We start from the raw sequence: 15,607 nt of genomic DNA, 5'->3' as shown, positions 1-15,607 counted from the left end.
TCTGATCGAGACAACCAATGATTTATAAAGGAAAATCATGAAAATGATCAGGGGTGCCCAAACCTTTACATAAAACTATATAGTCATAGAGGAAGCTGTATCACTGGAACGGGTTTATTTCAAATAAGCAGTTACGTGGGCAGACACAGATGAGGGGCAATACTTGTATGGTGAGGGAACCTTGACTACAACACTACACCCATGCAACACATTTCCCTAACTTGATCCAGAACGTGGATGCCTCAGTGCTGAAGCCCACAACAACTGGGGGTCGGGGGGCGTCAAGGAGATGTTCATCACTACAGCAGATCCATGGATACTTTTGGGAGGGGGAGACGGGCCTAGAGTGCCTTAATTGGAGAGTGGCATCAACTCAGAACATGGCGCCATTTTGGATTCAACTGCGCTGAACTACTGGATGAACCTTTTAATGTTTTAACATTTTTTAAAATCATTTAACCACATACAGCAACACATCCAGGTACAGGTGCTATCAAAATAAATATAAAAATAGTTAATCTATCAAATTTAAATATGTTTACAATTTAAGATGATTTATTTAATGAATTTAAAGCCTGATTTATGCAGCTGCTGCCCTCAAACTCCGTGTCATACAGTGACGTACGTGACAGTTTTAAAGTTCTCCGTCTCTGGATTATGCTTTGTTTTGGACTAATTTGACCCTCAACAAGCTTTTCTTTCTATAATTATCACCTCCAAATCAAAGGTAAGATGAACATTTTCCTCTTTTACCACTTCGTGCTGTAAATGTGCAGACTTTTCTGATCCATTTATCAGCGTGCGCACTGTAAAAACTATTAAAATATGATGGAAGACGAAGGATTCAAAGCAGAAAAGTGTCAAATCACAGCCTTTTGTGTTTGATTTAACAGGTGCACGTCAAGCTTCAGGTCCCAGTCTGAACACTGTTTGAAAAAGATACACGGTCGGACTTTAAATCACAGAAATGTTTCCTCTCTCACTTTCCTCAAATCGATGAGTGTCAGCGCTGAACTTTAATTTGTACCTCTGCACATCCAGACTGCTCGGGGTTTTTAATGGAAATACATTGGGATCAGAGGGGCCAAACATCTGCGAGAATCTTGAATCGGGACCTGCGCCTCATTAATGACCAGGTCAAAATTTCCTCTGAATTATTATTTTTTTCTGCCAAATGCATTTGATCCATTATCAAAATGTAATCTGCGTGCGAACTATAAAAACTATTAAAGATAAGATGTGAGACGAAGGATTGAAAGCAGCAGTGTGTCAAATCACAGCCTTTTGCTGTGTCTGATTTAACAGGTGCACGTCAGGCTGCAGCTCTGAGTATGAGCACGGTGTGAAAAAAATAAACGGTTGGACTTTTAATCACGTAAATGTGTCCGGTCCCACATGCGAGAGGTTTAATGGAAAAACATTGCGATTGGGCAGGACATTTTCCTCGGATGTGAGCAAAAATCCGTTGTACAAAATCCTTATATACGGTGTTTATTACATGGAAAACAATTCAAAAACTTTTTTGACTTTTTGTCCAGTGACTGTGAATATCTCGTTTATACGATGACGGTTTAGTTGATTTTTTTCTGTACATGGCACTGAACAATAAATTTACTTCGCAAAGCTTTCATGATGATGTTGGCTTCCATCCCACACAGCTGACTTTATTTTCCCAGTTTTTTCTTCTGTTTGGATCTGAAGGGAATCTGCACATCTTGAAGCCCTTGTTGTGTCTATTTGTGCCTCCAAATGCACAACAACCTGACATTTTCAGTGAATAAATAAAATAGCTGATTTACATACAGACACATTAACAGCCAGTGTTACTTTGAACCCAAGGCACCATGAGTCACCATGTCGCCACTCTCTCTAATAAAGGCACTCTAGACGGACCTGTGGTCTGTCTGGGTGGTTGTGAAGCAGCACCCAAAACTGTTCCTTAGTAGTATGTGGATGTGGCGATGTGACCCCAGCATATGATTTCAGACTTTACCTGAAATCCAGGATTGCCCATAAGTGCTGTTCAGGGTATTTTAATTCCAAACTTTTTTTTTTGTTTTTGTTTTTGGTCTGGACCATCTAACTTTTTAGTTTGGTCCAAACTAAAACAGGTGCGAATGCTGCTTTGTGCCACGATCCAGTTCAAAATTTGGTCTGACCAAAGAAAAGTTCTCAGTTTGGATCAAAACTGAACCATGGTCCTGTGCAATTAAGTGTTTGACAACTCTTTGTCAGGTTCCGCCCCGGCCAGGGGTTTATGTCTGGGTTTATCTCCATTCCATGTCCAGGTTTTCTCTGATGATTCTTATGTTTTATTTTTTCATATGATTATACTTTTGTCATTTAAGTCTTAGTTTGGTTCTGGTTATTTCTTTTCTTTATGTTTTGGTACTCTCTGGTTTTGTTTCTCATTTATCTTTTGTGTTTTATATCTGGTTATGTTCCTGTTGTCTTTGATCTTGTTCTCTGTTATTGTTTATTTTTTGTTTGGCGTTAATTGCATTATTTGTTTTCTGTAGTCTTTGGTTTTGTTTTCTATTCATCATTTATTTTCTGTTTAACCATTAGTTTCATTTACTATTTAATTATCATTGTTTGCTGCAACTGTTAAACTTTAGCCATGTTCAATTCTGTTCTAGTTTTGATTATAGTCTTTTATGGTTCTTGTTGGGTGTGTCTCTTGACTGCTTGATTTGCCCCTTTGTTTGGTTCATGTTTTTATTATTGGTCTGTGGGCACATTATATTTTTCACTTTTGTTTTTTTCTGTCACTTACTCCTCTTGCTTTGGGTCTGCTTTGTTTTTTACTTACTCACTCTCTTGCCTCTCTTCCATTTCTTTGTTTCACCAGACCACACCTCCTTCCAGAACCTTCACTGACACCTGTGTCTTGTTCCACTGATTACATCACCTGTTATTTAAGCCCCTCACTTCGGTGCCAGTTCGTTGTGATCTAGTCATCCACGTTCCAGCCTTAGTTCCTTGTCCCATTGCTTCTCAGTATTTTTGACCTTGCTGTGCATTTTTGGATTTCGTCTTTGTCTTTGCCCTTGTACTTTGTCACGCTGTGTTTTTGACCTCTGCTTGCCTGGTTGTTTGTACCTCTGCCTCTCCTGCTGCCATACTGTGTACCGTATCCCTGCAATGTCTTAATATAAAGCCTTTTATTATAACAACATCTGTGTTCTGGAGTCCTGCATTTCTGTCTAGCCACATTGCACCTGCAGTTCATGACACTTTTTTTGGATAAGTCAGACTTAGGGACAAAAACCAGGAGGTTGGGGCAGCTTATCATCACCCATTAAACAGAAGAAGGAGAAAATAAATGGACAACTTCATTTATCTGATTAAAACTGGGCGACTTTCTGCACTGTTGTCTCTATTCTCCTACTTAAAGATGAAACATCGGTTTTGTACTTGTCACTGCGGCATTTTCTAACTTCAAACAGAACCATACACCAAATTAACAGCCAGACATCAGACACACACACGTCTACAAGTCATTCAGTGTCAAGTGTGGGGAGACGTTGCCTGTATGTAGATGATTCAGGACACAAATGTGTCATGAAAAGTCTGATTGCAACATTGCAGTGTGAAGCTTAAACTGACTTGATCACGTCTGCAAACATGAACCTTGATTTAGGACCTTGTTTCCAGGCTTTCATGTGTGAAAACTCCCCCAACTTGTTTCCACGTGATTGCCTTGTCAGAAGTATGTGCTCTGACTGCATATCTTTAGCTGTGTATTCATGTTGGGGTGTGTCCATCGATTTCTATTTACTCACTAGTTGGAGGACCGCGGCGATCCGCTCATTCGCTGGCCACCATCTTAGTTAGTGTCTGACAACCAGACATAAATAGAAATCAGTGGACATGATCAATGTTTACAAGAGAGTTTCAGGATAAAGCTGCATTTTCTGTGCTGTTACATTTATTTCAAACTCAGTCCTACATTTTGTACAGACACTTTTTGTCAAAACAAATACAGACGAGGATCAGACTTTTTATATAATAGACTTGAATGTATTTGTTCGTCTCAGTCTAGATAGAAAATAAAACCATCAGTTTGTCAAACACACTATGTCTGCCACGACACAAGATACAAGTCTGATCCTTAATTAAATTTCATTATGAAGTTAAGTTAAAGTTGGGAAATAATCAGGGGTGAAAATAAGAGCTTTGCACGCTTGCATCATATTAAAGATATTAATATTAAAGACTGCTCTTAACACACCTGTGGCGCCGCTTTTACAGAGCGCTTCTCCACGAAAATATCAAATAAAATAAATAAAATTAAACAGGCCAGCCAGGGCGAAAGTAAGATTATCAATAATTTCTGGACCACGTGAAAGGAATCTGAAAACACAACACTGGAATATGCTGAATATCACAGAGAAATTAATCTTTTGTGTATATTATATTAGTAGAATATACAATGTCAAAGCGACTGTCATGTGACCCACCAAACTAGGAGAAAAAACATTTCCATTCTATGAATTTGCTCTGACAGAATATCTCAGGATGGAAAACCTGATGTGAAGAAAAATGAGGCTAATTAAAAAGGGATAAATTGAGACGTGAAAGTGAAACTTCTAATTGAATTGCTAAATGAATGGTGAGATATTTATCACGACAAAGAATTCAGGCAGTAAAACTGAAGTCACTACTTTACAGAATACAGATCGACACAAAAAATACATAATTTTCTAACCTTTATTCAGCCATTTTAGTCATTTCCCCACATTCTTAATATTACATATTAATACACTTATGAAAGCTCACTGCACACTTTATTTTTATTTAACTTTTGTTTAACAGTTGACAATCGTTTGTCAGCTTGTCGCAGCACTGAACTGCACAAAACAGCATTTTCAGATCACTTCAACCAAAGTTTAAGTGAGCACATCATCAATCTCGATTTAATATACTGTAGAATAGAATAGAATGCTTTTTATTGTCATTATACACAAGGTACAACAAAATTAAAAGATTTTGTTGTAATTTAATGACTGACGATGTGGAATAACGCAAAGCAAGATGGCGACTGCTGGCAACAGCTCACAGGCTGCATCCACCATCTAGTGGATTAAATAGAAATCGATGGTTGTGTCATTTTTTCTCATTATCAGCCGCACTTTGGCCACCCAGACCCCCTCCTGTCTGAGCGGCGCCCAGATCGAGACATCAGGTGACTGGTGCAGCTGTGCCTGGCAGGAAGACCTGTCAGGTTTGATCAATCCCTGCACTTCTGAACAGCCAGCTGAGCTGAATAAGTGATGTGCTGAGCAAGAGCTGACACTTCAAGTTAATCATTTCTTTCTCATATTTCTCTGTGTCTCAAGGGGTTCACATTATTTCAGGAAAGCAAAGAGCTGCAGAGCTGCTTTGCTCAGTGCAGGATTGTGAGGCGAGCAGTCAAGAATTTAGAAATGGAAAATTAACTAGATGTGTGTATTAATGTGTGTTGTTTTTTCTTTTTTGTTTCATTTTTATAAAACAGGCCTTTTACAAGCACAGTAATTCCCAAAGTGTGGGCCAAAGCCCCCTGATGGACCATGATAGTATTGCAGTTGAGCAGTGAGAGATCATTAAAAATAAATAAAAATTAGGTTTTTGATTATGCAGTCAAAATTCAGTGTTCTTAATTTATCTGACAGAGCTTTTTTTTAATTGAAATACTTAGGCCCAATACTCTCCCTTCACCCACTGTGCAAAAGGAAGAGAAATGAGACGTGTTAGGGCAAAGGGAGAGTGCAGGGTTTGGGCCTAAGTCCAATGTTGATCAAAACTGATTAAAGGTAGAACTGCAGAAGATTTTCCAGTTTCAAATCCGGCTTCATTCTTTGGTTTAGGAAAGGCTGGTTCAGATGAATGCTTGTGGCATTTAGACGTATATGTATGTGTTGCCATCCAATTTGCCACTCTCTGCCACAAACGCACTACTGCTTTCCATCGTTGCTGGTGTCGTAGACCGAACAGTCCTACCAAAAAATGTATCCACCCTGCCTTCACTGCACATGCATTATTTCAGACCAGAGCAGCACTCCCAAGGGTAGAGAATGCTCAGTGATGATCAGAAGCATTAATCACATTAAGCAGGTGAAAACTCTGAACTTTAACAAGCTTTTATTTTTAAAATTTATTTCCAATTAAGTTGGGACATTGTGTAAAATGTAAATAAAAACAGAATACAATGATTTGCAAATCCTCTCCAACCAAAAACAGAATACAATGATTTGCAAATCCTCTCCAACCTATATTCAATTGAATATACCACAAAGACAACATATTTAATGTTCAGACTGATAAACTTTATTGTATTTTTGAGGAATTGAGTGGCACAAATAGTTTACAATGTCCTGCACTACATTGTACATATGTTTTTGAAATTTACCATTTATATTTACATTCTAATCTTATTTTGACCTCTGGTTGTTTTCTAAATAGTTTAGCATTAGCATTTCCTGCACTATATTTGTACATATGTTTTTGAAATTCTAAATCTGATTGTGAAATCTGACTGTTTTGTAAATAATTGTACAAAAAACACCTGAAGCAGTTTCTGTATTTATGTTAATACAACCCCAATTCCAATGAAGTTGGGACGTTGTGTAAAATGTAAATAAAAACAGAATACAATGATTTGCAAATCCTCTTCAACCTATATTCAATTGAATACACCACAAAGACAAGATATTTAATGTTCAAACTGATAGACTTTGTTTTTGTCCAAATATTTGCTCATTTTGAAATGGATGCCTGCAACATGTTTCAAAAACGCTGGGACAGTGGTATGTTTACCACTGTTATATCACCTTTCCTTCTAACAACACTCAATAAGCATTTGGGAACTGAGGACTCTAATTGTGAGTGTCATGATTGGGTATAAAAGGAGCATCCCCAAAGGTCTCAGCTCTTCACGCTCAAAGATGGGGCGAGGATCACCACTTTGTGAACAGCTGCGTGAAAAAATAGTCCAACAGTTTAAGAACAATCTTTCTCAACGTTCAGTTGCAAAGAATTTAGGGATTCCATCATCTACAGTCCATAATATAATCAGAAGATTCAGAGAATCTGGAGAACTTTCTACATGTAAGTGGCAAGGCCAAAAACCAACATTGAATGCCTGTGACCTTCGATCCCTCAGGCGGCACTGCATTAAAAACAGACATCATTGTGTAAAGGATCTTACTGCGTGGGCTCAGGAACACTTCAGAAAACCATTGTTGGTTAACAGTTCATCGCTGCATCTACAAGTGCAAGTTAAAACTCTACCATGCACAGTGAAAGCCAAACATCAACAGCATCCAGAAACGCCACTGCCTTCTCTGGGTTCGAGCTCATTTGAAATGGACAGACGCAAAGTGGAAAAGTGTGCTGTGGTCTGATGAGTCCACATTTCAGTTTGTTTCTGGAAATCATGGACATCGTGTCCTCTGGACAAAAGAGGACAAAGACCATCCAGATTCTTACCAGCACAACATACCACTGTCCCAGCTTTTTTGAAACGTGTTGCAGGCATCCATTTCAAAATGAGCAAATATTTGCACAAAAACAGTAAAGTTTTATTAGCTTGAAATTTAAATATATGGTGGTGTATTCAATTGAATATAGGTTGAAGAGGATTTGCAAATCATTGTATTCTGCTTTTATTTACATTTTACACAACGTCCCAACTTAATTGGAACTGGGGTTGTACACACACATAATGTGTACACACACACACACACACACACACACATATATATGTATAATGTGTGTGTGTGTATATGTATGTATTGGAATTGGGGTTGTATTCTTATTGTCAAAAAATATGCGGAGTCTAATCAGTCTGCATTGTTCTGTTCAGTTTCTATCAAAGTTTTCCTGTACATGTCCAGGTATTTTTCTTTTTTTTTTCCTTCTTTATAAGAGTTTGGTGTTTACATCAGTTCTACAAAGTTTTAAAAAACAACAAAATGTTAACAATTTTCTTTATAGCAGTTCTGTAATTTCCAAAATGCAACAGGAAGCAACCACAAATCAGAAGAAGTTGGGACTATATGTAAAATGAAGATAAAAATAAAAATTCTGCACTATTCCCAGTTTCTCCACACACACCCACAGAAGCCAAAAATTCTTGCAGAGTTGTCTTGGTGGCTTCCCTCACTGGTCTTCTTCCAGCATGGACATTTATTTTTTGAGAACTGCATACCTAACACTGATTTACCATAAAGTACCACACTGTTAGTATTTCCGAATGATTGATATAAATAAAGTCTCAGAAATATTCAGTGAGTTTGAAATGTTCATCCCCTGACATTTCTCAAGAAAACTGGCTGTAAAAATGATTAATTAATTCTTACTTTTAGAATAAACTGACCATTTTTCTTGGAAAATGCTACAGACCTTAAATGTAGGAATGGATATATATATATATATATATATATATATATATATATATATATATATATATATATACACTCAACAAAAATATAAATGCAACACTTTTGGTTTTGCTCCCATTTTGTATGAGATGAACTCAAAGATCTAAAACTTTTTCCACATACACAATATCACCATTTCCCTCAAATATTGTTCACAAACCAGTCTAAATCTGTGATAGTGAGCACTTCTCCTTTGCTGAGATAATCCATCCCACCTCACAGGTGTGCCATATCATGATGCTGATTAGACACCATGATTAGTGCACAGGTGTGCCTTAGTCTGTCCACAATAAAAGGCCACTCTGAAAGGTGCAGTTTTATCACACAGCACAATGCCACAGATGTCGCAAGATTTGAGGGAGCGTGCAGTTGGCATGCTGACAGCAGGAATGTCAACCAGAGCTGTTGCTCGTGTATTGAATGTTCATTTCTCTACCATAAGCCGTCTCCAAAGGCGTTTCAGAGAATTTGGCAGTACATCCAACCAGCCTCACAACCGCAGACCACATGTAACCACACCAGCCCAGGACCTCCACATCCAGCATGTTCACCTCCAAGATCGTCTGAGACCAGCCACTCGGACAGCTGCTGAAACAATCAGTTTGCATAACCAAAGAATTTCTGCGCAAACTGTCAGAAACTGCCTCAGGGAAGCTCATCTGCATGCTCGTCGTCCTCATCTGGGTCTTGACCTGACTCCAGTTCGTCGTCGTAACCGACTTGAGTGGGCAAATGCTCACATTCGCTGGCGTTTGGCACATTGGAGAGGTGTTCTCTTCACGGATGAATCCCGGTTCACACTGTCCAGGGCAGATGGCAGACAGCGTGTGTGGCGTTGTGTGGGTGAGCGGTTTTCTGATGTCAATGTTGTGGATCGAGTGGCCCATGGTGGCGGTGGGGTTATGCTATGGGCAGGCATCTGTTATGGACGAAGAACACAGGTGCATTTTATTGATGGCATTTTGAATGCACAGAGATACCGTGACGAGATCCTGAGGTTCATTGTTGTGCCATACATCCAAGAACATCACCTCATGTTGCAGCAGGATAATGCACGGCCCCATGTTGCAAGGATCTGTACACAATTCTTGGAAGCTGAAAATGTCCCAGTTCTTGCATGGCCGACATACTCACCGGACATGTCACCCATTGAGCATGTTTGGGATGCTCTGGACCGGCGTATACGACAGCGTGTACCAGTTCCTGCCAATATCCAGCAACTTCGCACAGCCATTGAAGAGGAGTGGACCAACATTCCACAGGCCACAATTGACAACCTGATCAACTCTATGCGAAGGAGATGTGTTGCACTGCATGAGGCAAATGGTGGTCACACCAGATACTGACTGGTATCCCCCCCAATAAAACAAAACTGCACCTTTCAGAGTGGCCTTTTATTGTGGACAGTCTAAGGCAGTGTTTTTCAACCTTTTTTGAGTCGCGGCACCCTTTTTATATTTACAAAATCCTGCGGCACACCACCAACTAAAATAATATTATAATGCTATTACCTCTGGTTTTGCGCAAAACCCAATTATCGCAATAGAAAATCGATACAGAAAACATCGCATTTCGAAAATCCTCAAGCATTTTGCGCTCTGATCTCAAGTAGGGCTGTCACGATTAGAAATTTCTGGAGACGATTGTCAGACAAATAATTGCGATTGACGAATATATTGTCTATTTTTTTTTTCTTTTTTTTCTCTTCTTTATATTCTACTATTGTAGTATAATTACACAACTCTGGAAGAACGTTTGGCTTCTGTGAGTGGAGAAACTGGGAATGGTGCAACATTTTTATTTTTATCTTCATTTTACATACAGTCCCAACTTTTTCTGATTTGTGGTTGTTTCTGTTGCATTTCTGAAATTGTTTCTCCTCATCAGTCACGTTTTGTGCTTAAACACTGCATTAAGCTCAAGACTGAACAAATAAATACCTTTGGAAAATAACAGCTGTTAAAGTTCAGAGTTCTCACCTGCTTTTTGTGATCTGTGCGTCTGAACATTTTTTTTTTTGTGTGTATCTCAGTTCATTCATATATTCTCATTTTTTTAAATATGTTTTTAAAGATATTTGACCGTTTATTTCATCTCATGATCTCATAAATTCAGCATACGACGCGCGCATGGTGTGAACAGGACGGTAACGGCAGAATCACACCTTTAGAGAAAGTTCAGAGAGAAGTAAAAGCTTCACGTTTTCGTTTTGTTAACATGTTCACTCCATTTAAAATCCTCTCTCTGCGCCGCGCTTTCTGCGCACTGAACGTGTCACGCCTGCATATATATATATATATATATATATATTAACAAATAATATAAAGCCAACCACACAAAACATTAAATATGTTGGTTTCATAGAGTCTGCAGAAGTCAAAGTAAATGTCAGGATCATTATGGGTCTTCCCCATAGCAGAGCATCATGTAAAAATGTTTATAACGTTCTATCATAGCATAGCCTAGATTTACAAATAAAATATTGATTGAATACATGTGCATGATGTGATGATTAATGCAATGCTGAGGCTCACCGGTTCACTGTCGGAGGCTCTGAGCTTCCAAATATCTGGGGCCACTACCTCATACCAGGAGGACCAGTAACACAATTGGTGCTAGTGGTCCTGACTCAAAAAATATTTTTCTAACCCTCACGTCTGAATCTGAATCTCTTCACCTAAAGTGATCAAAGGGAATAATGTGATTATTAACCATCAGATGGCAAAGTAAAACCTCTAAAGTCATTCTAAAGTCAGTTTTAAACAGAAACGAGGCGATAATCGGTGAATCGCTACTGACGCTCTGAAATGACGTAGGCGCTCTGATCACATCCTCCATCTTTTATTATGAAATAATGCTGAATTTATGTGGAAATGATTGTTGTACAAAAGCTTCAGATATAGATGATGACTGTAGTGCAGTTTGAAGCAGAAACAAGGTGAAAATCGGTGACTCACTGGTGACGCTCAGAAATGACATTGCTGAGTTCCAAAATGATGCCTGCACAGGATGGACAGGGAGGACCGATTTTTAGGGGGGGGACTGTTCGGTCAGTGACACTGACACTCACCAGGGTGTGCCAAATGTCTTGGTCATGTTCACAATCCTTGCCGCTCCACTGATCTGGTGGTCGCCCCTTTACACGACACTAATAAGCCACATGCGCACGCCATCCGTGTGAGAGGCTAGAAGCACCAGGTTGTTTAGAAATTCCAAATCCATGAAAAAATTGATTTTATGTCTCGTTTTCAGAAGCTGGCAGCAGAGTGTCAGAGCGCAGGCTACAGCGGCACTTTGATCCCTTACAAGTGCGACCTGTCCAACGAGGAGGACATCCTGTCCATGTTTTCAGCCATCAAGACTCTGCACAAAGGGGTGGACGTGTGCATCAACAACGCTGGACTGTCCCACAACGAGCCCTTACTCAGTGGCAGGACGGAGTGCTGGAGGAACATGATGGACGTGGGTGGATCACACGTGCACAGACCTCAGTGTTTAGGCTCAAACACGCTGATGAAGGCATTATTCAGAATGAAATGAAGTTGCTGTCGGTCAGTAATAATCATTTTGTGTTTGTGCGAATGAATGATGGCAGGGACACTCTGTCCAGTGGCTCTGCTGCAGTCGTGTACACTGCTCAGCATGCTGCTCTCGTTGGAGCGACATCTCTGCTATTCTGGCATTGTGGGATAGCTTGCGCCCACAGATTGAGCTCGCCGGACTCTTTTTGCCACCCTGCTCAGCATGCTGCTCTCATTGGATTGACAACACACAGAATGTGTCTCTTTGTCCCAGATAGATCTCTTTCAGCGCAGCTTCTTGTTCTGACTTTAACACGAAGTTTATACACAAGTCTTTCATCGCCAACTGTAAATGGTCATCAAACCATTCCGATCGTATCTTTCTGAACCCTTCCGCATCAAACTCCATCGTGTCAGTGTTTACAGTGTGCTTGAGCAATAACAGGTGAAGTTGCTCATAAACTTTAAGTTTCTTAAATATTTATTACGGCCACTCTTAAAACTTCAGTTATCTTTATAATTTTATTACTGGTAAATTTTAGAATGAATTTAGATTGATTTAGATGCCATAAGCTAAGCTAGTGGAGCTCATGAGAGTATGGCAGTCGGATTCAAAAACTTGTTTTCGTTTGCTGTGTTGTGATTACCTGCTAGAAATCCTACTTGAATACAAAAGTCGGTGACAGTAGCTGACATTGTGTTTGTAAGAATGAACACTGAAGTAAAATTGTGCATGTCCACCCCGGTTTCCTCCCCCACACAGGCCGCTTGGCCGAGGAGACGCTGTGGTTTAGCAGAGACCTGCTCATGAAAGCCAGCCTTATTTCTCCTGTAATGAACTTTACATTTGGATTCACGGAGCTCTGGACTGTTGACCACCTCCTGCTGGGATCGCTCCAAAGTCTCCTTAGAGCAGCATTTCTAACGCTCATCCATCTGTTGTCATGGCATCTCCTTCAAATGTGCATGCCCCTTTATTTTTTTTAGTCTGTCATCTGCATGCTGACCTTCTTTGGTCACCTCCCTTCATCGTGCCGCCATGATGGCTTTAACCTGATGTTTGTTACAGCTGCTGGTGGCAGCTTGCAGACAACAACTTGCACATAGAAAGTGAGTTCAGAAAGTCTAATACAGTGACCCAGTGAGCTGACGAGACATCACATGCAGAGCTGCAGAACTCACGTTCTTCTTCTTCAGCAGGATCCTTCATTTCTTTTATTGATGAGGCTGGTGTTATGCAGCATGTGTTCTTCTGCTTTACAGTGGGGTAGAAAAATATTTAGTCAGCCCCTGATTGTGCACGTTCTCCTACTTAGAAAGATGAGAGAGGTCTGTAATTTTCATCATAGGTACACTTCAACTATGAGAGACAAAATGAGAAAAAAATCACATTGTAGGATTTTTAAATAATTTATTTGTAAATTATGGTGGAAAATAAGTATTTGGTCAGTAACAAAAGTTCAACTCAGTACTTTGTAACAAAATATTTGTTGGCAATGACAGAGGTCAAACGTTTCCTGTAAGTCTTCACCAGGTTTGCACACACTGTAGCTGGTATTCTGGCCCATTCCTCCATGCAGATCTCCTCTAGAGCAGTGATGTTTTGGGGTTGTCGCTGGGCAACATGGACATTCAACTCCCTCAACAAATTTTCTATGGGGTTGAGGTCTGGAGACGGGCTCGGCCACTCCAGGACCTTGAAATGCTTTTTACGGAGCCATTCCTTCGTTGCCCGAGTGGTGTGTTTGGGATCATTGTCATGCTGGAAGACCCGGCCATGCTGCATCTTCAATGCTGTCACTGATGAAAGGAGGTTTTAGCTTAAAATCTCATGATACATGGCTCTGTTCATTCTTCCCTTAACACTTATCAGTCTTGTCCCCTTTGCAGAAAAACAGCCGCAAAGCATGATGTTTCCATCACAGTAGATGTGGTGTCCTTGAGATGCAACTTAGCATTCTTCTTCCTCCGAACACGACGACTTGAGTTTTTACCAAAATGTTCTATTTTGGTTTCATGTGACCACATGATATTCTCCCAATCCTCTTCTGGATCATCCATATGCTCTCTGGCAAACTTCAGATGGGCCTGGACATGTACTGGCTTAAGCAGGGGGACACACCTGGCACTGCAGGATTTGAGTCCCTCTCTGTGTAGTGTGTAGCCTTTGTTACTTTGGTCCCAGCTCTCTGCAGGTCATTCATCAGGTCCCTCCATGTAGTTCTGGGACTTTTGTTCACCGTTCTCGTGATCATTTTGACCCCACGGGATGACATCTTGCGTGGAGCCCCAGATCGAGGGAGATTATCAGTGGTCTTGTATGTCTTCTGTTTTCTTACAACTGCTCCCACAGTTGATTTATTCACACCAACCTGCTTGAAATCAAATCAATTTTATTTATATAGCGCCAAATCACAACAAACCGTCGCCACAAGGCGCTTTATATTGTAAGGCAAAAGCCATACAATAATTACAGAAAAACCCCAACGGTCAAAACGACCCCCTATGAGCAAGCACTTGGTGACAGTGGGAAGGAAAACTCCCTTTTAACAGGAAGAAACCTCCAGCAGAACCAGGCTCAGGGAGGGGCAGTCTTCTGCTGGGACTGGCTGGGGCTGAGGGGAGAGAATCAGGAAAAAGACATGCTGTGGAAGAGAGCAGAGATCAATCACCAATAATTAAAAGTAGAGTGGTGCATACAGAGCAAAAAGAGGTAAATAAAAAGAAACACTGGGTGCATCATGGGAACCCCCCCAGCAGTCTAAGTCTATAGCAGCATAACTAAGGGATGGTTCAGGGTCACCTGATCCAGCCCTAACTATAAGCTTTTTTAAAAAGGAAAGTTTTAAGCTTAATCTTAAAAGTAGAGAGGGTGTCTGTCTCCCTAATCCGAATTGGGAGCTGGTTCCACAGGAGAGGAGCCTGAAAGCTGAAGGCTCTGCCTCCCATTCTACTCTTAAAAACCCTAGGAACTACAAGTAAGCCTGCAGTCTGAGAGCGAAGCACTCTATTGGGGTGATATGGTACTAAGAGGTCCCTAAGATAAGATGGGACCTGATTATTCAAAACCTTATAAGTAAGAAGAAGAATTTTAAATTCTATTCTAGAATTAACTGGAAGCCAATGAAGAGAGGCCAATATGGGTGAAATATGCTCTCTCCTTCTAGTCCCTGTCAGTACTCTAGCTGCAGCATTTTGAATTAACTGATGGCTTTTCAGGGAACTTTTAGGACAACCTGATAATAATGAATTACAATAGTCCAGCCTAGAGGAAATAAATGCATGAATTAGTTTTTCAGCATCACTCTGAGACAAGACCTTTCTAATTTTAGAGATATTACACAAATGTAAAAAAGCAGTCCTACATATTTGCTTAATATGCGCATTGAAGGACATATCCTGATCAAAAATGACTCCAAGATTTCTCACAGTATTACTAGAGGTCAGGGTAATGCCATCCAGAGTAAGGATCTGGTTAGACACCATGTTTCTAAGATTTGTGGGGCCAAGTACAATAACTTCAGTTTTATCTGAGTTTAAAAGCAGGAAATTAGAGGTCATCCATGTCTTTATGTCTGTAAGACATTCCTGCAGTTTAACTAATTGGTGTGTGTCCTCTGGCTTCATGGATAGATAAAGCTGGGTATCATCTGCGTAACA

General features: G+C 40.1%; 1 protein-coding gene across 1 annotated transcript in view; it reads left to right on the top strand.

The window, feature by feature from the left end:
* Positions 1-15,607, top strand: part of dhrs11a (dehydrogenase/reductase (SDR family) member 11a) — a 122,135-nt gene that overhangs the window by 81,501 nt on the left and 25,027 nt on the right. Inside the window, exon 2 of the mRNA XM_034177522.1 lies at positions 11,679-11,888. Coding sequence (XP_034033413.1) covers positions 11,679-11,888 — 210 coding nt within the window. The remainder of the gene's footprint in view (positions 1-11,678; positions 11,889-15,607) is intronic.

Source organism: Thalassophryne amazonica, chromosome 9 (assembly GCF_902500255.1).
Source record: "Thalassophryne amazonica chromosome 9, fThaAma1.1, whole genome shotgun sequence".
In the NCBI taxonomy this organism is placed as follows: Eukaryota; Metazoa; Chordata; class Actinopteri; order Batrachoidiformes; family Batrachoididae; genus Thalassophryne; species Thalassophryne amazonica.
The sequence above is the reverse complement of the archived record's forward strand: the minus strand, read 5'-3'. Positions and strand labels throughout refer to the sequence as shown.